At 35.5% G+C, this 23130-nt stretch overlaps 2 protein-coding genes across 3 annotated transcripts in view; one reads left to right on the plus strand and one right to left on the minus strand.

Annotated features, from left to right (window-relative positions):
• Positions 1-9292, minus strand: part of LOC111424972 (E3 ubiquitin-protein ligase Trim9) — an 80038-nt gene extending 70746 nt beyond the window's left edge. For both annotated transcript variants that reach the window (XM_023058712.2, XM_023058711.2), the window contains exon 1: positions 8489-9292. In XM_023058712.2, the coding sequence (XP_022914480.1) occupies positions 8489-9247 (759 nt within the window). In that variant the 5' untranslated portion in view covers positions 9248-9292. The remainder of the gene's footprint in view (positions 1-8488) is intronic.
• Positions 9293-9737: 445 nt separating this feature from the next.
• Positions 9738-16143, plus strand: LOC111425031 (KIF-binding protein-like). Its single transcript, XM_023058782.2, has 2 exons — positions 9738-10036; positions 14407-16143. Exons 1-2 carry the CDS (start codon positions 9826-9828, stop codon positions 16005-16007), a joined length of 1812 nt encoding a protein of 603 aa, XP_022914550.1. The 5' UTR covers positions 9738-9825; the 3' UTR covers positions 16008-16143.
• The last annotated feature ends 6987 nt before the right edge of the window (positions 16144-23130 follow it).

A 23130-nucleotide genomic window follows, 5' to 3' on the forward strand; every position in this document is an offset into this window, starting at 1 on the left:
TGAACCAACTCTCTCAGGTTTTCTATTCCATAGAAAAGAACGTTGAATCTCCCCCAACAATACAACAACTATTTGAATGAAAAATCCCAATTTTTTAGTGAAAAAGATTGTTTTGAATAATTAAAAACACCCAACAAAACAACAAAAAATCGTACAAATTATTCATAACTCCTCTTTCCACGTCACGGATAACAATCGCGAATTAACGTGAGTACGGGATCAATGCATAGTACGCAGTCGGTGTAATTATTACGGACACGCTACAAACAGAAAAGCTGTCGACGTGCGCATTGATGCAGCTTTAAGCGAACAAACCCGGAGAATGCGTGAGAGAGAGATTGATAGCTTTTTCGTTGAATGATTGATTCGGTATTGATTGCGATTCGTCGCCAACCCCCTTCCCAACAACTCCAGTAACATTAAAGTCCAGGTGCGTTTCGATTTTCCATTTCCGGTCAATTTTAGGGTACCTTCTCCATCTACTATAACAATAAGAACGTCACTTTTAATTGAAGTATCATGTTTAAAGCGGTCACGCATAGTCTTTGAGTCACGAGTTTGTTTCAAACGCGTTTTTCACGCTTCAAGAATCACGCGAATGCTTTTCTACATATTTTTTTTTTTAATCAAGTAAACACTTTTTTATTGCTATGTTGACTTTTTAGTTATCTGCTTTTACAACAATCCATTATTCTTCAATGTGTACCATATGTGTGCAAAACGGCGAGTGCAAATGAAATCCCATTCGAAAACATTAATAAATCGCGCACATTTCCGCCAGTTGGTCGTCAAAGGGTAGAGAGTGCGCAGCCGAAATTCATTACAGCAGTCCATTGGAATGGAATAAACCAATAAACGCCCCTCTGAACTGGTTGGAACCGCCATCGTAGATGGGCATGGTATCCCATTTAGGGTGTTATTTAATTTTAAAGTATTTATTCAAGGAATTAATTTCCATAAACATATTTTATTAGCCTAACTACATATTACTGAGCTTTATGTCTGAATATTTTTGGTTGTAGGTCTAAAGCTACTCTCAACTCTGTGTCCACGTGAGACTGTTTTAGCTCTCCGAGAGCTTGTATAAAACTTCCGAGAGCTTTCTCTCAGACAGTTCTCTCAGGACCGTCTCCACTAGTGAAATGTGTCCGTGCTATGGAAAGTAAAATTTATTTTCTTTCAGTGCTTGGTGTTTGTAAACATGGATGTAAACAAAATTTCAAAAAAAAACAAACTGAAAAAAATAAAAAGAAGCTGTTGGGTGAAATCATGGATTTGGCGTAGATTAGAGCTGGGTGTCAACAAATATCAACATTCGTTGTCAAGTTGTTAGTTATTTGGCATACTGGATTCACAAAAAAGTGAATTCGATTGCTTTAATGGTACTTATAAATGCAAACTATAAGTTTATTGTCGTACACGTGATACCTTAGAAAATATAAACTTAAACGCCTCAATTGCTGAAAGAGACTAGATATTGCTGGCAGAAGACTAAGTACTACTAATGAAAGACTAGATGTTGCAAATGAAGCAGATTCTTCTCACAGAAGACTGCACACCACTACCAGAAGACGAAATACTGTTGGTAGAAGAGTAGATATTGCTGCAAAAGACTAGATATTGCTGGCAGAAGACTAAGTATTGCTAATGAAAAACTATATATTGCAAATGAAGCACATCTTCTTACAGAAGACTACACACTACTACTAAAAATCAAATACTTTTAGCAGAAGACTTAATTTTACTGCCAGGACACCAAATTATGTTGTCAGAAGTTACTATTACTAATGGTACAAATCCCGTTTAAATTTCTGTCCAATACTTGTTAAAATTGCATCCTTCGCTTCCCGATTTCTATGATCATTAGATTTGATATTCCAAATGCTTAATGCTAGTTCTAGTGACAGTGGTAGGTAGCACTAGTTAGCATAAGATATCACTATGTTCAATATTTTCATTCTTCAGACGCACGGCTAAACCCGAATGTTTCTAGTTCTAGGTCTAGTGTTAGTTCTAGTTTTACACTAGCACTATCACTAGAACTAACACAAGACCTAGAACTAGAATCATTCGGGTTTAGCCGTCTTGAGAGACGTGCGGCTAAATCCGAATGTTTCTAATTCTCGGTCTAGTGTGAGACTAGATATTGTTGGCAGAAGACTAAGTACTACTAATGAAAGACTAGATGTTGCAAATGAAGCAGATTCTTCTTACAGAAGACTGCACACCACTACCAGAAGACGAAATACTGTTGGTAGAAGAGTAGATATTGCTGCAAAAGACTAGAAGCACATCCTTCTTATAGAAGACTACACACTACTACTAAAAATCAAATACTTTTAGCAGAAGACTTAATTTTACTGTCAGAACACCAAATTATGTTGTCAGAAGTTACTATTACTAATGGTACAAATCCCGTTTAAATTTATTGTCCAATACTTGTTAAAATTACATCCTTCGCTTCCCGATTTCTATGGTCATTAGATTTGATATTCCAAATGCTTAATGCTAGTTCTAGTTACAGTGGTAGGTAGCACTAGTTAGCATAAGATATCACTATGTTCGATATTTTTATTCATCAGACGCACGGCTAAACCCGAATGTTTCTAGTTCTAGGTCTAGTGTTAGTTCTAGTTTTACACTAGCACTATCACTAGAACTAACACAAGACCTAGAATTAGAATCATTCGGGTTTAGCCGTCTTGAGAGACGTGCGGGTAAATCCGAATGTTTCTAATTCTCGGTCTAGTGTTAGTTCTAGTTTTAATTGTTATTCAACGTTAGATTGTGGTATATTTTTATTAAACGAAAAGTACAGTGGGTTTCAAAAGAAATGAACCACCCCGAAAGAAAAGACGCAGAACTTCAAAATTACGTAGAAATAGTTAGTGCCTAGAGATAAACAAATGACAATATTTATTGACAATATCGTTAATAATGTGTTGCATCTCCGCGTACTCTTATACATTCAGTAACCCTTCGTGGCATGCTGGAAATCAGATGGTCGATTGCCTCTCGGGGCAGCTCATTCCAGGCTACCTGTAGGTGTTGACATAATTCCTCTAAAGAGCAATTTTCTGTCCATCATATACCAGACATGTTCAATAGGGTTTGTTCAATAGAATATTGTTTTGTACTAGGAACTCTAACATTACGTGAGCAATATGAGGTTGCACATTATCGTGTTAGAAGATAGGCTCTGGAAGGTCTTGGAGGAAAGGCATTAACACGGGCTCCAGAATGGCGTCAATGTAACGGCGCGCGTTTAGGGTGCCCTGAATGAATGTCAAAAGAGACCTGCCACCATAGCGTATTGCTCCCCACAGCATTACACCAGGAGTTTGAGCCGTGTGGCGACGCTGAACAAACTGTAAATTTTGCCCCTGACCTCTAGGTCGTCTGATCCGTAAACGTCCGTCAGAATTCCATAAGCAAAATCGGGATTCGTCGCTGAAGACGATAGTTTCCCATTCATGTTCCCAATGTTGTCGGTTTTGGCTCCACTGCAGTCTGGCATCTTTATGTTGTTGAGTCATATGAAGATGAAAATAAGGACGATATGAACGTAGCCCAAATGTGCGTACTCCACGATAAATCGTACTCATAGACACTCTGCGACCAATTGCTTGTATCCAATTGATTGCAACAGCACGCGTTAGTTCTACTGGGTTTTGTCCACTGCCTCTACGATGGGTTTCTAAGTGTTCTTCCTGCCAATCCATCCAAGTCCGTCTGATAGTGTCGTAAGGTCGGCCCATGCGTCTACCAATTTCCCGAAAGCTTAAACCGTGTATCCCGATAATTCGTCCTCTTTTGAAGGGCTTAAAATGGCGAAAATTTGCACGTCTACTCCGAAAAATACTATTCAACAACACGCAATTTCAAGATCTAATAGACAGATAATTTCTATCAGCTGTGGCAGATGACCGTCAAAATTTAATCATTTGTTTGTCTACATGGACTAACTGATTCTACATAATTTCAAAGTTCTTCGCCTCCTCCTACGGGGTGGTTCATTTCTTTTGAAAAACAGAATATAACTAACCATAAACTAGAAACCAGAAACATTCGGCTTTAGCCGCGCATCTCTTAAGACGGCCGAAAATTCGGGGTTATCATAAAGTCGAGGTTGTTATGTCATCCAATATTGTAGCGATATGATATCAATTGAGACTGCAAGCGAGTTCTGCTTAATATTATAGCGATATAGAATTCTTTTTCTTCGTCCTCTTGAGCTCCTGCATAGTCTTCCCTCGACTGGCCGCTATTTGCGCCGCCACTTTGTCCCATGTTATTCTTGGTCTCCCTATCCATATACATCCGTTCTTTCCTGACCTGTTTCATTCATCCTCAGTCATCCATATTGAGCTTTCCTCAAATACACTTCATTTAGACCGCATTAACCAATATGGAATTAGCTGTAATAAAACATTTCCAGCTTAATCTCAAAACTTATCTATATTTGTCCTCAATTTGATTGTATTAATTAAAGTAGGTATCTTCCAGTTTCCATTTTGGTTTATTCCGCGTCCCGACGAAATCAAATCACAAATTTTTTGTTCCTTTCATTTCACACCATAAACGATGACAGGACTTCATCGTGAAAGACTGTTTTTTTAGTTACGCAAGATGAAGAGTTATTAACGATGCCTAAAAATGGACTGAATCGAGAGACGGTTCGGTAGTAATTACGATAATTGGGCGTCGAATTGACATCTATCAAGATAAAAATGTTGTTGTTAAACCGATACGGGTTGGACGCTTTTAAACTGATTAAATTTGGGGATAAATTCCTTAAAATTTTTTCAAACTTGAAATTCCCATCTTAATTTGATTTTCTTTACAAACAACCCTCACACACATAGTTAATCAAAGGTCTTCGTGTACCACGGATTTTACCTTCCGTCCCCGTATTCGATTCGGTTGAACGGCTGCAATACAACATCTGTCCTCGCCTTTGTGCCAAGCTCATTGTTAGGCCGTCCTCTATCTACTATACACCAAAAGTGATCGTCGACCCAAAATTATACCCTTCGCATATTCGAGGCATTGTGCTTTTCTGGATCAGATAAAAACGGGACAATAAAAAGCGACGAGAACATAAAGTTGTCGGTCGCGAATAATTTGCGGGAGTAAATATTGGTTGCAATATATCGGCTTGGTACGACCAACGTTTCTTATCGGTTAATAATAATCAAACCAATGTGGATTACGGAGGAAAACGCATTGCAAAAGTGTAGATAAGTGAAATTGGCTTTCGCTCTGTGCACACCTGATGCCCGTATTGTCAAACAAGCACGTTCGTACGTTTATTATGAAGTTTTATCGCTTTCCTGTAGTATATACTTCGATATCGGATTATCAAAAAGGATTTATTAAACCGTTATATTAAATTATTCAGTAACGATTTATTATTTCTTTAGAAATCTCTTCTCGGTGTATATTGTAACGCCTCGATCCCAAACCACCTTGGATACTGTCTGTTTTATCGGCATAGATTAGAGTGCCTCGGCCAGAAGATACCTCGGTTAGGTTGAGTTGCGTTTTTGATGATATATAAATTGTAGCGTTCGGACGCAAACGACAGTTACATAACCATCACCTCGAATCTCCTGAAAAAAGTCTTTCGGGGTTTCGAATCCCTAAATTCTACTCGCTCTTTGACGATATAAATTGTAGCGCCTCGGCCGCAAGTGACTCCGGCTACTATCTCTTTATTGGTATAAATTGTAGTGCATTTGCCGCAAGCGACCTCGGCTTCTATTTGTTTGTCGGCATAAATTATAGTGCCTCGGCCGCAAGCGACCTCGGCTGCTATCTGTTTGTCGGTATAAATTGTACTGCCTCGGCCGCAAGCGACCTCGACTGCTATCTGTTTATAAGTATACATTGTACTGCCTCGGCCGCAAGCGACCTCGGCTATTATCTCTTTATCGGCATAGATTATAGTACCTCGGCCGCAAGCAACCTCGGCTACTACCTCTTTGATGATATAAATTGTAGTGCTTTGGCCGCAAGCGACCTTGTCTACTATCTCTTTGATGATATAAATTGAAGTGCTTTAGCCACAACCGACCTCGGCTACTATATCTTTGATGATATAAATTGTAGTGCTTTGACCGCAACCAACCTCAATTACAATATCTTTATCGACGTGAATTGTAGTAATTGTAGTCACCGAAATCGCCTGATCTTAAACACAGCAGATTACTTACGATGCTCTTATTTAAAAAATTTGGTGTTTACAACGTGGCCAAGAAAGGTGGAATATTTTGTTGTTATTTCGACACTAAAGAAATGAAACCTTTAAGGTATAATTCCGTGATAGGCGACAGACTGCAAAGCCCAATCGCAAACTGCAGGCGACACTACCGGTTTAAGATAAGTACAATTCCGCGACAGGCGGAAGTGCAAATCGCAGATGACACTATTGGTTGCTAAGACATTAATTCCAAGTGTAGCGGTAGTATTCACATACAAATTATATATACAGGGTGATTCATTAGCTCTATGACAAACTTTGGCAGATGAAAGGTGATGCGATTCTAAGGAAAAAATGTTATATGAATATGGGTCCGATTCATTTTAGTTAAAGAGTTACAAGCCTTTGAAAATTTTACACAGTTTAATAGGCAAATGAAAATGTAACATAAAAAATAAGTTTAAAAATTACAAAAATTGTTCGAAATGTCCGCCTTCAGCTTGAATGCACGCTTCACATCGACGAAGTAAAGATTTGCAACAATCGCAACAATAATTATGAAACACAAATACAGAGTTGGCTGTGATAACAAAACTGAGTTCTTTATGTCAAACATTTCAATTTACTCTATTCTGTGTGTTTTAAAGTTTATAATTGTCAGAGTTTTGATCGAAAACGAAAATGCATGTATTTACGACTGAAGAATATGCAGATATTATTTTTGTATACGGGCTTTGTAACGGAAACACTCGGCAAGCAGCAAGAGAATACCTTCGTAGGTTTCCAAATAGACATCAACCTGCCCATACACTGTTTAGTGCATCATTTCGCAGACTGAGAGAAACAGGTAACCCCGCTCCACTACATTCCGTTCGTCCCCATGATGTGAATGTACAAAATGAAGAACGTGTTATTGATTTAGTACTTGACGACCCTTCAATTAGTACTCGGCGTATAGCGAGCATGTTACAAATATCCCAAAGTTTTGTATGGCGTGTATTGAATCAAGAAATGTTACATCCGTTTCATCGCCAAAATGTTCAAGCATTACATCCTGGAGATACTGAGCAACGCTTAGCATTTTGCCACTGGATTATTCAGCAACATGCTCAAAATAATAACTTCATTTTCCAAGTTCTGTGGTCTGATGAAGCGTGTTTCACTAGGGACGGCATAAATAATTATCATAACGAACATGTGTGGTCCTTGCAAAATCCACATGCAATTAGACCAGGAAGATTTCAGCAACGGTTTAGTGTAAACGTTTGGGGTGGCATTTTTAACAATTCTTTGCTACCTGTATGGGTGATAAATGAACGCTTAAATGCAAATATGTACAGAAATTTCTTGGGACATAACCTTTTCGATTTTATCGACGACGTATCACTTAACATTGTTCAAAATATGTGGTATCAGCACGATGGTGCACCACCACATCGAGGAAGAGAAGTCATCGCTTGGTTACATGAACATTTTCCAAACAAATGGATTGGCAATGGAGGTCCAGTAGTCTGGCCACCACGATCCCCAGATCTAAATCCGCTGGATTATTATTTCTGGGGACACATGAAGCAGCTTGTGTACCATGTAGAAATTACTACCCGTCAGCAACTACTGGACAAAATTCAAGATGCAGCTAATAGCATACGGAATGATCCAAATATCATACGTCGTGTGATAGAATCTTTACTTCGTCGATGTGAGGCGTGCATTCAAGTTGAAGGCGGACATTTCGAACAATTTTTGTAATTTTTAAACTTATTTTTTATGTTACATTTTCATTTGCCTATTAAACTGTGTAAAATTTTCAAAGGCTAGTAACTCTTTAACCAAAATGAATCCGACCCATATTCATATAACATTTTTTCCTTAAAATCGCATCACCTTTCATTTGCCAAAGTTTGTCATAGAGCTAATGAATCACCCTGTATACCAAAGTGATATATACCTTTAACGTTATAATTTAAGTTGTGCAGTGTTTGCCAACAATTAGATATGTCGCAACAAATGTGCAACTAATACTATTGCATAAAAGTTATTGTTGCTGTGTATATTGATGTGGATTTAGGCAATCTTGCATATATTAAATATTACAGCTTCATCCTCAACTGTTCAAAACTCGACCTCAATAAAGCATGACATTAAAAGAGTTGTTAACTTACTCACGATTGCTAAATTTAATAAAATTTTTATGATAAAATTGCAGGAAAAGAATGAATAAAAAAGGAACCTTGAAGATGGATAAGAATAGATAAGAATAAATTTGTATGTTAATGAATCACTTACCTTTTGAGCTTTACACATGTGAGCTATAGCTTGAACATCATGAGAAGTATGTCTTGAATCCATTAAACAAATCGCACAAACACCAACCTTACACACTAAACAATACATAGAAAGGATTTCATCTGAATGTTCTGGGCATTTAGTGTCTTTTCCTTTGGCCAAACTGGCCGTGTTTCTCTTCGGTTCGCTAAGTGTGTGTTTGGCCAAAGGGCCACGTGCTGGATGGCATGTTTCCTTGCACGAATCGCAATACAACACCTCACATTGCTCGCACATAACGGTCGCATCTTTCGCAGGCTCAATCTCGCACATCTGACACTTAAAAGTCAAGTTCTTGATCTCACCGAACTTGTCGACGATGTGCTGCATTACGCGGTACTTGGGTAGATTGTGTGCGCCATTCTCATCGAAATAAACCAACTTGTGGCAAATTGGACAAGACAAACTTAAAGCCGTTGGAAATAAGAGTCCGTTCGGTGTTCCGACGTAACTGTTGGGTCTTGAAGTGCACACGACCCCGCTATCTGTCTCGCTAAGAATCGACAGTTTATCACTTTCTTGGTAATCTCCCGAGGAACTTGATGCGACACTTTCGGCGTTTTCCGAATTCGCCAAAGACGACGAAACGGTCGCGGTCGCGTTTTGAGCAGGCTGTTGTAAATTAATCGCACAGTTTAAACAGAGTGCATGATAACACGGCAACAGCACCGGGTTCACGTAGAACTGTTTACAAGCGAAGCAACGGAGCTCGTCTTCCATAATAACGATAGGAGTTGTACAGAACTCCTCTGGGTTCGCCTGCGTACTACGTGGTACTACGCTCCGACACCGCAGTCAGGTTATGTTTGAAAACAAAAGACGAACAACCACGAATATAGACGAAAAGTTACGATTACCAACCCAAGAAATTATGCAATTTAAAAGGTCAACGATCTAAAATAATCATTAATTTTTTATTTATAGTTTTTAATTAATAACAATCAATTTCGTTATTAAATATGAAAAAAGAATAAAATTATTATTAATTTTAAATTAATTCTTTAGTGTAGCGCCATCTATGTTTTTGTGGGGGAACGAAAAACGCGTCCAAAACATTCAAAAATATAATCCTCATCTTAATTATTTAACGATCATTAATTAAATTCGAAATAAACCTCATTAATATAAATAAGATTTAATTAATAATAAACAATTAAATTTCATTTTAAAAGCTCCATCTATGACACAAGAAATTAAATGTCACTTTTTCTATATGTCAAATAAAACATAACCTAAAAATACAACACAAAATAAAGTTGTAAATATTCACTGAAAATTAACAACTTATTCAATCAAAAATGATCATCTCAAAAGAAGCACTAGTCGATCTTCAAGAGAAATATGAAAAAGTGAAAAAATTGATTGAAGAGGACAGCAAATTAGACCCGGAATCCGAACCTTATCTCTCAAAATACGCCGCTCGAAACATTTTGATTTCAATGAATGCTAATTTGGAGAATATGCTTCGTCAAAACTCTCAAGATTCTTCGGATCACATAAAACTTCTTGGTATGATAATAAATAATAATATAACTTGCTATAATTCAAGAATCATCATGTCGCTTCTAGGTCTAGTGTTAGTTCTTGTTTTAAATGTTGTTTAGCGTTAGATTGTGGTATATTCTTATTGAAAGAAAAGTAGAACTCACAGTAGACCTAGAAATATTTGGGTTTAGCCATGCGTCTCTTAAGGGGGCTAAACCTCAATGTATCTAGTTCTAGGTCTAATGTTAGTTCTAGTGACAGTGGTAGGTAGCGCTAGTTTTCACTATGTTGCATATTTTTGTTGCACTATCACTAGAAGTAACACTAGACCTAGGCCTAGAAAGTATTGGGTTTAACTGTGCGTCTTCAAACTAGTGTTAGTTCTAGTTTTACACTAGCACTATCACTAGAACTAACAGAAGACCTAGAACTAGAATCATTTGGGTTTAGCCGCACGTCTCTCAAGACGGCTAAACCCGAATGATTCTAGTTCTTGTATTAGTTCTAATGATAGTGGTAGTGTAAAACTAGAACTAACACTAGACCTAGAACTAGAAACTATCTGGTTTAGCCGTCTTGAGAGACGTGCGGCTAAACCCGAAACTTTCTAGTTCTAGGTGTAGTGTTAGTTTTAGTTTTATTTCTGATTCAGTGCCAGGTTGTTATTTATAGAACTAACACTCGGCCTAGAACTAGAAACATTCGGGTTTAGCCGCACGTCTCTCAAGATGGCTAAACCCGAATGATTCTAGTTCTAGAACTTGTGTTAGTTCTAGTGATAGTGACAGTGCAATACCAGAACTAACACTAGACCGAGAGTCTTCAGACTAGTGATAGTTCTAGTTTTACACTATCACTAGAACTAACACAAGACTTAGAACTAGAATCATTCGGGTTTAGCCGTCTTCAAAAATGTGCGGCTAAATCGGAATGTTTCTAGTTCTCAGTCTAGTGTTATTTCTGGTATTGCACTAGCACTATCACTAGAACTAATACAAGACCTAGCCATCTTGAAAAACGTGCGGTTAAACCCGAATGTTTCTAGTTCTAGGTCTAATGTTAGTTCAATAAATATAAACAACAACCTATAGTCTGTTTTTAAACCAGGAGGAGTGAATCCGAAAGTTAGATTTACACTAGGAAATATCACCAGAAAATATCACTAGATATTTTACCGGTAAATTTAAATTAATAATTATTATTTATTTTATTATTTATTACTAAACATACAAATTAACATTGATGTTATGAGTGTATTTATTTTAAAATATAATTTTACAAAAGTAAATAAAATAAAATGAAACTGTCGAATGATCAATAACCCAAGGTTTGTAAAGCGTATTGTACCAGGTTGACCAGAGATGGAAAAACTCGATTTGAAGAGTGAAGGGGGGGATGACGTCACCAGATCTGGAGATCCGAGTCGGAGTAGACAACGAACCTTTTTTGATATAAACAGAACAAAAAGTTAAGTCTTTATTTTGGTCTGTTTTATTTTTTATTCAACATTTGTTTAATTTTATTGATTTTGCACTTGCTTTACTGCTTTGATTTTTTTAACGATTCATACTTTTCATTTAAAAAGTTAATTTAAATAAAACGATATATTTAAACCAACAACTGTTGATACAACATAATTCGAACGACAATTTTTAATTGCACATGAAAAGGGCATCTAAAATTACAAATTTTGATATGGGGTTATAATAAATCATATAGCTTATCTGTAAATAATTACCTTGGTATTGAAATTATTGAAAAGTTTCTTAATACTAATTATAAATTTTCAACAATAAAAACCAGTAATAAACAAAAAAAACTATTTTATAATATAAAATAACATGAAAAAAACAGAAATCGTATTACGGCTGGATCTGGTGACGTCACGATGAGGGCATCTAAGGGGGGGAATATTTTCGTTTATTGAAAAGGTTGAGTCTGGCCAACCTGGTACAATACGCTTTACAAACCTTGCAATAACCTAACTGTCAAATTCAAAATTGCCTGTGTGTGAACCTTCCTCGCTTTCAACCAATCACGTGCAAGGTCAATCTGGTGAGAAATTTAAAATGCTCTTCCTGGTTTAAAAACAGACTATAGCACTGAATCAGAAATAAAACTAGAACCAACACAACACAGAGAACAAGAAAGTTTCGGATTTAGCCGTGCGTCTGAAGTGGTGGGTAGCGAAACTTTCTAGTTCTCGATCTAGTGTTAGCTCTAGTTTTACACTAGCACTATCATTAGAACTAATACAAGATCTAGAACTAGAATCATTCGGGTTTAGCCGTCTTGAAAGATGTACAGATGTAAAGATGTAGGTCTTGTATTAGTTCTAGTGATAGCGTTAGTGTAAAACTAGAACTAGAAAGTATCGGGTTGGGTTGTTTCTAGTTCTAGGATTAGCTCTAGTTTTAGTGCAATAAAAATATGCAACATAGTGATATCTTATACTAACTAGCGCTACCTACCACCGTCACTAGAACTAACATTAGAACTAGAAACGTGCATCTTCTTCAGACGTACAGTTAAACCCCATACTTTCTAGTTCTAGTGTTAGTTCTAGTTTCACACTATCACTAGAACTACCACAAGACCTAGAACTAGAATCATTCGGGTTTAGCCGTCTTGAGACACGTGCGGCTAAACCTGAATGTTTCTAGTTCTAGGTCTAATGTTGGTTCTAGTGACAGTAGTAAGTAGCGCTAGTTAGCATAAGATGCACTAAAACTAGAACTAAACGTAGACCTGGAATCATTCGGGTTTAGCAGTCTTGAGGGACGTGACACATTTAAAATTAACACGTGACTAATATTAGTTCTATACTCTGTTTTTAAACCAGGAGGAGTATTTTAAATTTGTCACCAGATTGACCTTGCACGTGATTGGTTGAATGCGAGGAAGGTTCACACACAGGCAATTTTGATTTTGAATTTGAAGGTTAGGTAATTGATAATTCGACAGTTTCGTGTCATTATTGTATATTTTGTGTTCTTAAACCCTTTTTTATTATATTTTGAAATAAATACACTCATAACTTCAATGTTAATTTGTATGTATAGTGTTGACGATAACAAACGAAAATAAATACAATAATAAGTAAATAAATAAATAATAATTATTAATTTAAATTTAACGCCAAAATATCTAGTGATATTTTCTGGTGATTTTTCCCAGTGTAAATCTGACTTTCGCGTTTACTCCTCCTGGTTTAAAAACAGAGTATAGTTCTAGTGCAAGTGTTAGTTCTAGTTTTAATTGTTATTCAGCGCTAAGTTGTATATTTTTAAGTTTCGGGTTTAGCCCTGTGCCTTCAGACGCTGAATATTAGGTAAGGTTAGTTTTGTTTACAAACATTAATTATACCATGAAGTATTCTTTGGCAATTTGTAATGGCAATTATAGCGTGAAGTTTTCTTTTGTAATGTCAATTATAGCGTGAAGGAATGTGAGGTAAGGTTAGTTTTGTTTACAAACATTAATTATACCATGAAGTATTCTTTGGCAATTTGTAATGGCAATTATAGCGTGAAGTTTTCTTTTGTAATGTCAATTATAGCGTGAAGGAATGTGAGGTAAGGTTAGTTTTGTTTACAAACATTAATTATACCATGAAGTTTTCTTTGGCAATTAGTAATGGCAATTATAGCGTGAAGTTTTCTTTTGTAATGTCAATTATAACGTGAAGGAATGTTAGGTAAGGTTAGTTTTGTTTACAAACATTAATTATACCATGAAGTTTTCTTTGGCAATTAGTAATGGCAATTATAGCGTGAAGTTTTCTTTTGTAATGTCAATTATAGCGTGAAGGAATGTTAGGAAAGGTTAGTTTTGTTTACAAACATTAATTATACCTTGAAGTTTTCTTTGGCAATTATACTCTGTTTTTAAACCAGGAGGAGTATTTTAAATTTGTCACCAGATTGACCTTGCACGTGATTGGTTGAATGCGAGGAAGGTTCACACACAGTTTCGACAGTTTCGTGTCATTGTTGTAAATTTTGTGTTCTTAAACCCTTCTTTATTATATTTTGAAATAAATACACTCATAACTTCAATGTTAATTTGTATGTTTAGTGTTGACGATAACAAACGAAAATAAATACAATAATAAGTAAATAAATAAATAATAATTATTATTAATTTAAATTTACCGCCAAAATATCTAGTGATATTTTCTGGTGATTTTTCCTAGTGTAAATCTGACTTTCGCGTTTACTCCTCCTGGTTTAAAAACAGAGTATAGTACTAACACAGAATCTATTGACACACAGTCTATCTATCAAAACGTGACATCACACGTGTTTCTTGGGTCATTTTATTTTGAAGCCACATGATTACTCTTGATTTTATCTCCTAACTTATTTATTAATTATTTACTTCCTTTTTATTAGGGATGATTGCAACGGTTCAATTACTATTAGGAATAGTTTCAATCGACACAGAAGAATTATCCGTAGGTGAGAAGCATTTAACAAAATGCCAAGAATTAATAGAAGGAAATCAAACTAAACCAGAATTAGCATTCGTAACGTTACACATGTACAATCAATTGGGGATTTTGTGGTCAAAACGTGAATCGGAAGTTGCTCAAAAATATCTCGAAAAATCCGAAAGCTTTTATTTTACAATTAAAGATTTAAATGTAATCCCAATTGACCCCAACGATCTTTTCGATAACAACCTAGAAAGTTACAATGAACAAAGCGAAAATATTCGATTTGAAAAAGGATACACGTTGACTTTGTTTTATCTCGCACAAATTCACGGTAGTTTAGGGAACGCTTTAAGAAGTTCCGTTTATTGCCATAATACGTTAAAAAGACAATTAGAATACGACGATTATGAATCGATCGATTGGGCTTTAAATAGCGCGACTTTATCACAATTTTTTATGCAAAAGCATGGTTTTAAACAAGCTAGACATCACTTAGCCGCGAGTAATTACATCTTAGATAAACATTTCGAGAAATTAAATGAAGAGGAAAATCAAGAATCAGAAGAACATCAAGCTAAATTAGAAACTTACAAGCATCGAAGTGCCGATGTAGCAAGATGTTGGTTAAAATATGGTTTGATGCTTTTAACAAGTTCTAAGGAGAGATTATTAAAGCATATTGAAAATATTGATGCTGAAGTAAACGATTGTGATTCAAGTACGGATTTATCTACGATGATTTTAGATGAATCTGATAAAATTAAATCGGAGGATATTCAAAATTTATTTTTTCCTTCGTTAGATTTAAAAAGTTATGAAGAAAAAATAACCGATCAATTTTTGTTGACATTTGATGACGCAAAACAAGTTTTTTTAATAGTCCAAACTTGGATTAATCAGGCGCGCTCTTATTACACGATAGATACATTAGCTTCTGATTACATTGAAATCGTTCAAGATGAAAGTCAATCTTATGATTCATTAGTTTTTTACGAAGAAAATCCAGATAACCAAGCAAAACTTTATAAACGAGCCGCAGATGCTTTAGAAAACGTCGTTAAACAAATAAATCCCACTTATTATCTTCACCACTGTCGACAAATTTGGTTTAGATTGGGTCAAATTTATTCCGACATGATCGATATTAAATCGGATAAATTAAAAGAAACGACCGGAAGACCAAGTCCCGTGGCGCTAACAAAAATTAATACTTTAACTCAAAAAAGCATCACTCATTTCCAAGCTTTCATCGATTCTTTTATGAACCCAAAAAAGGAAATGCCTAAAGTGATTGAGGAAGATTTTCAAAAACCTTTCTTACAAGCTTACTTTCATATTGGAGCTTTAAACGGACGGTTTATCACGTTGGATAAAAAGAGGCAATTGGAGAATAGCACGGCCGCTTTAGAAGCTTATAAGAAAGTTGCCGATTATTGTAAAGAAAATCCGAAAGCCGAGGAATTAATTCCCGCTGAAATGGGGATTATTAAAGAAATGCTTCAGTTATTACCGATTAAATTGATGAAATTGAGGCATGAAGTTCAGCAAAGTTCTTAATAAATTAGCGTTTAAATTTTTTTTTTCGCAATGATGCTTTTAGCGGTGTTTATAATTACTATTAATAACATTTGTGATAATTAATAGATATTTATTGCTTGGTTTTTGTATTTAATAAAGATGTTAGCCAAGAAAATTTTGTTTTAATTTATTGATTACAAAAAACGTAATCAAAAAAGCTTTGCACTAGAACACTAAAACTAGAAACATTCGGGTTGAGCCGTCTTAAGAGTCATCTAACTAGCTAAACATAAGTGTTTTATGTTATACAGGCTGTCTCAGCCAGATCGAGGTCTTTAGACATTTCTGGGATTCTGGCCAAAATAAAAATTTGAGAATTCAGATTTAAGTATTTTTCGATTTAAGTTCTTTTCGATTAAATATTTTCAGATGTCTAGAAAATTTCGGTTATACCGGAAGTCGCCACCCTGTATATTTTTACATATGTCTGTTTTGAAGGTTTATAAATAAAAAAAAAATTGGCTCCAGCGGACATTTGTTCAAAAAATCATAGAACACCGAAGTGTCTCATTCTACATCTTTTATACTCCATACCTAACATTGATAGTTTGGGAGATAATTAGAGTTTTTTGAAAAATGTACACATATATGAATATTTAGCCTAGTGTGCCATGGAAAACAAATGTTTAATGACTTATTGACAAACGTCAAAGTCTGATTTACATTTTCTGATGCTTGTGAGTCGAAAACCAGTTAAAATGGATATTAATAACGGAAATAATGCGGAAATTTTCCAAGAAAGCGTAAAACTTTAACACTTGAGCTAAAGCACAGTATTGTGAAAGATTTTGAAGAAGGCATGAAAACATACAATACTAAAAGATAAAGTGAATGTCAAAAATTATCCAAAAGATGAAACTTTTATAGCTAGCACAATATTGCAGGGAGTGGGGAAGCAGCAAGTGCCGATAAACTCGCAGCATCTGTTTTTCCTATCGCATTAAAGAAGTTAATAGAAGAAGGCGGTTATAGCACACAGACCATATTTAATGCAGACGAGACAGGGATTATCTGGAAGAAAGGGCCTCTCATAGAACGTTCATAACACGTAAAAAAAAAATATTTCCAGGATTCAAAGCATCGAAAGATCGATTAACAGTTATGCTTGGTGGAAATGCTGCTGACGATTGTAAACTAAAACCTTGTTGTATCGCCCAGAAAATCCAGCGGTAGCATGTCCTAACATAACGGGTGCAAGAGATCCTGTCCGACGGTTGCTTTAGAAGCCCTACTCGGTCTCACACCGCTCCACATATATATACAAAAGGAGGCAGCCTTAAGTGCCTTATCACTGAAAACAGTTTCTTCACTCAAGTTGATGCAGGGTAACCTCAGAGGACACCTCGAGATCCTCAAGGACCCATGTCTAAATCACCTGATTGAAATTAAAACGGACCTTATACCGACGGAATACAATTTCAACCAACCGTATAAGGTCATATTTAGTAGCAGGGATGATTGGGCGAAGGGAGGGCCTCAACTAAAAAGAGGAGCCCTAGCCTGGTACACCGATGCTTCAAAGACAGTAAGATCTGGAGTAGGCATGGGCGTCAGTGGACCAAATAGCCACATCAAATTGCCCCTCAGCTCGGACTTAACAATTTTCCAAGCAGAAGTTCTTGCTATAAACTTCTGCACCGCTTTGAACCTACAGAAGGGACAAAAAGGTGCATCCATAAACATTTTCGCAGACAGTCGGGCCGCCTTAAAGGCAATTCAGGCCTACATGTGTGGCTCCGCACTGATCAGAGAGTGTACCAACAACCTGAGAGAACTCGCTAGGGGCAATGATGTTACCGACAAGCTGGCCAAAGAGGCAGCAAACACGCCCTTCAGTGGACCCCAACCTGGATGTGGACTACAAAAAAGCCACCTAAAACAAATAATCAACAACTGGGAGGCTTCAAAGATAGCCTTACGCTGGAAAGAACTTCCAGGTCACAGACAAGCGAAGAGTATGATAACTCCGTCGCAAAACAAAACCAAAGAGGTTTTATGCCTCAGCAAAGGGGATCTAAGAACGCTCTCAGGCTACCTGACCGGCCATGTGCCCCTAAAATACCACTTCTTCCACATTGGACAAGCTGAGGATCAAACTTGTCGACTATGCAACGACGAGTCAAAAACTGCTAAACATATACTGTGCAATTGCGTCGCCAGAGGACGTCTAAGGCACAACGTCTTCGGTAAAACTCCCCTGTTACCTACCGACATAAAGGTTCAAGACCTCAGGACAATACTAAGGTTCATTAAGGACCTACATTTGCCCTAAACCTTTGGAGGGCTAAAGCTACAATAGATCTTATAGGTCGCGGTAACGAGAGGGGCCGCTCTCCTCAGCCCGGCAGCAATAATAATAATAATCGCTCTGAAAACCCCAGAGCCATAAAGAATGAAACAAAATCAGAATTGCCAGTAATTTGAAAGTCCAATCGGAAAGCTTGGGTTACTGCTTCTTTATTTGAAGACTGCTTTGGAAATCATGGAAGTTGAACGGTATTGTTCCTCTAGGAACATTGCATTTAAAGTGATGTTAATTATTGACAACGCGCCCTGGACACTCGGCAGCTAACCTTATCAACAATGATTCTCGCGTTAAAGTAATATTTTTGCTCCCAAACACGACTAGTTTACTTCAACCTATGGATCAAGGTATTATGAAAACGTTTAAGGCGTATAATGCAATGGAACGAAGTTTCTTCAAAAACAATGAAGGGAGCTTGGAAAAAGCTTTGTTTACTGATTCACTTGATACTATTAGAAAACGATGCTATACTCGAAATAGTAGCAAATATTGTTACTTTGAAAAAGTATGTCGATTTGGAGCATTATAGCGAAAATGTCATTGAAAATAATGAAGCACTTAATTCCATACAAAATGGAATAGAAATTTTAGAGGAAATAGATTACAATGAAGAGCACGTAATGACAGTTAAAAAGAATATACAACAATCGATTGAATGTTATCAAGAAATTCTGAGGCAGAAGAAAAAGAATTTATGTCGCCAAACTACCATCTCTAATTTTCTAAAACCATCACATTTAAATGGTTAAGGCCCACTTTTACCACCACCTGATAAATTTATCCGATAGATAAATCCAGTTCTTAGCCAATGAGAGCGCTTAAAACCGCCGTAACCATGGCAACTATCCTCTAGATAGTTTATCAGGAGGATGGTAAAAGTGGGCCTAAGGGCCGGTTTATCAATATCTAGTTAAGACGATTTATCTGTCAATTAAAATTGTAGCTGATAGATAACGTCGACGAATCGTTTATCCACCCGTAGCTTAGGGTAATCTTATAGATAAATATGACATTTGGATACCCACCAGATTGAAGTACTGGTTAAGGGTTTACCTATTAGATATTATCAAAAAAATGTGAGCACAAGTTTGGTTGCTTGGTGAAAGGAAATGACAATAAAATCAAAATATAACGTCAAAAATAAATTAAGCTTATCTTATAATTGTGGTGATGGATAAGCAAGAGAAAGAAATTATCATCAAATTTTAGTACAACAGAAAAGAACTTGCTGATGGATTTGGCAAACGAATATAAAAATGTTATAGAAAATAAATAATAATCTAGTAATTAAAAAAAAAAATAATATAATCTATAATCTAATAGAGTATAATCTCGTCTCAATTTTAACCAAGATTGACAAAACTGTGTCCTTTTTTAACCAAAATCTAACAAAAAAACGTGGTCGTCCAACTCCTCAAGGTGGTTTTGACATTTGTCTTTCTTTTATAATATATTTATGGTCGTCGCTTATAATTTAAGAGTTGGACAATATCCTCATCTTTATCGCTGTCTAATAAATATTCATGTAGCAATTCCATTATAAAAGAGGTTTTCGAAAACAAAGCACAATACCGAAAGCACACGGGAATGATAACCTCCAAAATACGATCAGCTGTTTATATCAACTTCATAAACTAAAGTCAATTATTCAAATTTCACCAATTACGTTTCATTTCCGTTTCTAATGTTAACACTCAGGGGTACCATCTATGTTCTATCTCGTAGGTTGCTGCCTGTCGAGTAGAAAGTTGCTGGATAAACGGTTCACTGAGGTTATCTGTTAGACAAGTTTATCCATGAGTTGCATATCTAACAGATTTAACTCGACATTGATAAACCGGCCCTAAATCAAGCTACATACATTGTAAAACAGTTAAATAATATGTTAATAATTATTGTTTCATAGAGTTTAATAAATACGTTTGAATGAAGATGTTTAACATTAATTTTGGTTCAAGCCTTTAGATACTCAACTATTTTCAGGGTATTACTGAATTTCAATATACAATTCTTCAATTAACCTATACCTTATAAATTTTTCTTTGTCAGAAAAAGTATTTAACGAGTTCAAGTATCAATTTGAAATTTTGGGAGAAAGTCGCCTTTATAGTTAAAGCTTGTTGGAATTGTATCACATTTCCAATCAACATTTAAATGATCTGCCTTTTGCATTTTATGCAGCTCAAACATTTCGAATTCATAAATTCCTTTGTATTAATTTTAAAGTTGTCTTTAACTTACCTTAAAGTATATATGTATGTAGTTTCATGTAGGGGTGAATTCTTACATAGCACTTAGGGGCCAGAAAACCAACCCAAAGTTTTAATGAACGTTGATATAGAAGGTATGTTCTTTATGTCCAAAATTTGGCGCCATGGTACGCCAAAAATGGGTTTCCTTAAGTACGCGAAGAGTACCGTCTCGTCTTCCATTTTACATCCTCTATAAAAGGATGTGTTCGCCAGCTTCATGTAGAATTACGTAACCAGCAGTGTCTAGTCAGGAAGTGGTCAAGTCACTTTTTGATTTTCCCAGGAACTGAGTTGATCTCTTCTGGTCAGGGTAGATTTCTTTGCAAAGACATCTAGTGCAGTCTCATTCCATCTATCGCAAAAAGCTCGATGCGAGGTGTTGGTGAGCAGCTTTGATGCTGTTTTAAAAGTTAGTGGTATTACTGTTTGGGTTCAGGGGAAATCGGTGACTTCTTAATCGCCCGTTTCGCCAACATGTCCACATGATTGCGTCCCTTATTTCCAGTATGTCCGCTGTATCGTGACATTGTTATAAACATTAGCCTCTTCAAGTGAGTGCCGACAGGACTTCACTAACGATGATGTAGCTTCTACCAACTTCTTTTTATAGCAGTTATTTCGGTGTAAGCAGTCGTGCAGTACGAAAGTAGCGAAATGAAAGGTGCAGCTGGAGATTGTGGGAGAAAATTCCTACTCTAGAGTTCTTTGATCCATCAGTGTAGATAGTTAGCGTTTTACCAGTCCTTAAGTTGGTGTGGGGTATCATCTCAATTAAGTAGGTGTGATGTAGTCTACGCGAGCTTTGAGGAGGGTGATATTGGGTGCACTTAAAATGGGGAAAACTTTCTTAAATTTTAATCAAAAACTTCTTTCAAATTTAAACTAGAAAAAAAAAATTGTGGGTTGATGATTCGGTAATACTATTGATCGATACAAATTTGGGTTTTGTATCATTTTGTCCTTACTTACATGGATCTGCTGCTATTACATCCCATCATCCACCATCGTCTTCATTTTTGTAATTGTTGATGCCACCAAAACTTCTAAGTTATACATTTCCCTCTAGTGTTGAAGTGGAAATTGGGATTGTGTAATGCGGAATTAGGATATAAAAAGAGCTACAATAAAAAAAAATAAATAAATTAAATACTTTTTATTTCCAAATAAAATAAATTGAGTATTGAAAAAAAAAATAACAAAAACGATTGTTGCATATATTTAATAATTTTTTTAACTTTATCAAAATGAGATACCTCCAAGACTTTTAACTATTGAAAAATTAACAATCAATTAGCGTTACATTTTAAATAACCCAAAAACGAAATCAATAAGTAAATAAACAATTTCAAAATTTATACCAATGCTAAGAAGACGGAAAAAAAACAATTTAATCAATAAAAGTCTGCAAATATCTCGTACAAATTTGGTTCTGCCAAAAATATTATTGTAGTTTTCCAAGAAAATATGCGTACAATATTAAAAATAGGAAAATCGGAAGAAAAATTTTATAAGAACATTTTTTTTTTAAGAAATATTCATGACACCCAGATAATAAACGTTCGGAAATAAATTAAAATCGTTTTGTAAGATGAATCGTTACCCAAAAAAAAATTACGTCAAAATAAAAACAATTAATTTAAATTACCTTACAAAACGATTGCAAAAATCGTTATTTTATTCGGTCCACCCCTCCCCAGAAATTACAACAAAAAAAAAAAACAAAGTAAAAGACATTGTATTCCCTATTTTGTCGGTTTACAACAATTTATCATGATATGCATCATCATTGTTTAAATTTAGAAAAAAAATCGCCAAAAATTAACGAAATTATTTTTGTTTTAATTAATTTCGTGTTAATTATTAAATTAAACCTCCGCCGAGTTAATTTTTTGTAAATATAAAATCCCGAAATGTGACAGAGGTCCTTCTCAAAATGTTACAACACTCAAACTGTAAAAAAATAACTCTGTTATATCGACACGTACAGATTTTTGAGTGAAACATTCTGAGAAGATTGTTTTCAGCCTCAAAATTTTTTTTGTAAGTTATAAAATTATTTTTTGGTCGGCTGATACACAAAAAAAAATTCATTTTATAGAATCTCCGTAAAAAAAAAGGTTAGAAAGATACACAACATCTTTCTTCATCTTCATTTTATTTATCTTCCCTCTTCTGCTTAATCACTTTTCATCCTTTTCTTATTTTTTGATGTTACACCAAAAAATTATCACTTGGAGTCTTTTTTCTCCTGATTAAAAGGCGTTGAATCACTCTTATCCACAAATAATCACATCTTAACTTTTCTTCTTCATCAGCATTATTAATAATAATGTCACTATTGTTATTATAAACAGTAAACTTAAAATTATATTGCGTGTGAAAAAAAATTAATTGAAAATTGGTGAGATCTAATTTTATCACGTTGAAAACTCGGAAAAGTCTCTGTAATAACGGAGATTCAGATGGACTAGCTTTAAATTAATGTTGTTTATATACAGAGATTCAACAAAGTTCTCATTTACCAACAATAAATCTTTTTCAATTG

Source organism: Onthophagus taurus, chromosome 11 (genome assembly GCF_036711975.1).
Source record: "Onthophagus taurus isolate NC chromosome 11, IU_Otau_3.0, whole genome shotgun sequence".
Taxonomy (NCBI): Eukaryota; Metazoa; Arthropoda; class Insecta; order Coleoptera; family Scarabaeidae; genus Onthophagus; species Onthophagus taurus.

Excerpts from the sequence above, each read along its gene's own strand:
- LOC111425031 (XM_023058782.2), top strand. The coding sequence starts at position 9,826 with ATGATCATCTCAAAAGAAGCACTAGTCGATCTTCAAGAGAAATATGAA. Across the intron at positions 10,037-14,406 it reads GGATCACATAAAACTTCTTG|GGATGATTGCAACGGTTCAA; the intron begins GTATGATAATAA and ends CCTTTTTATTAG.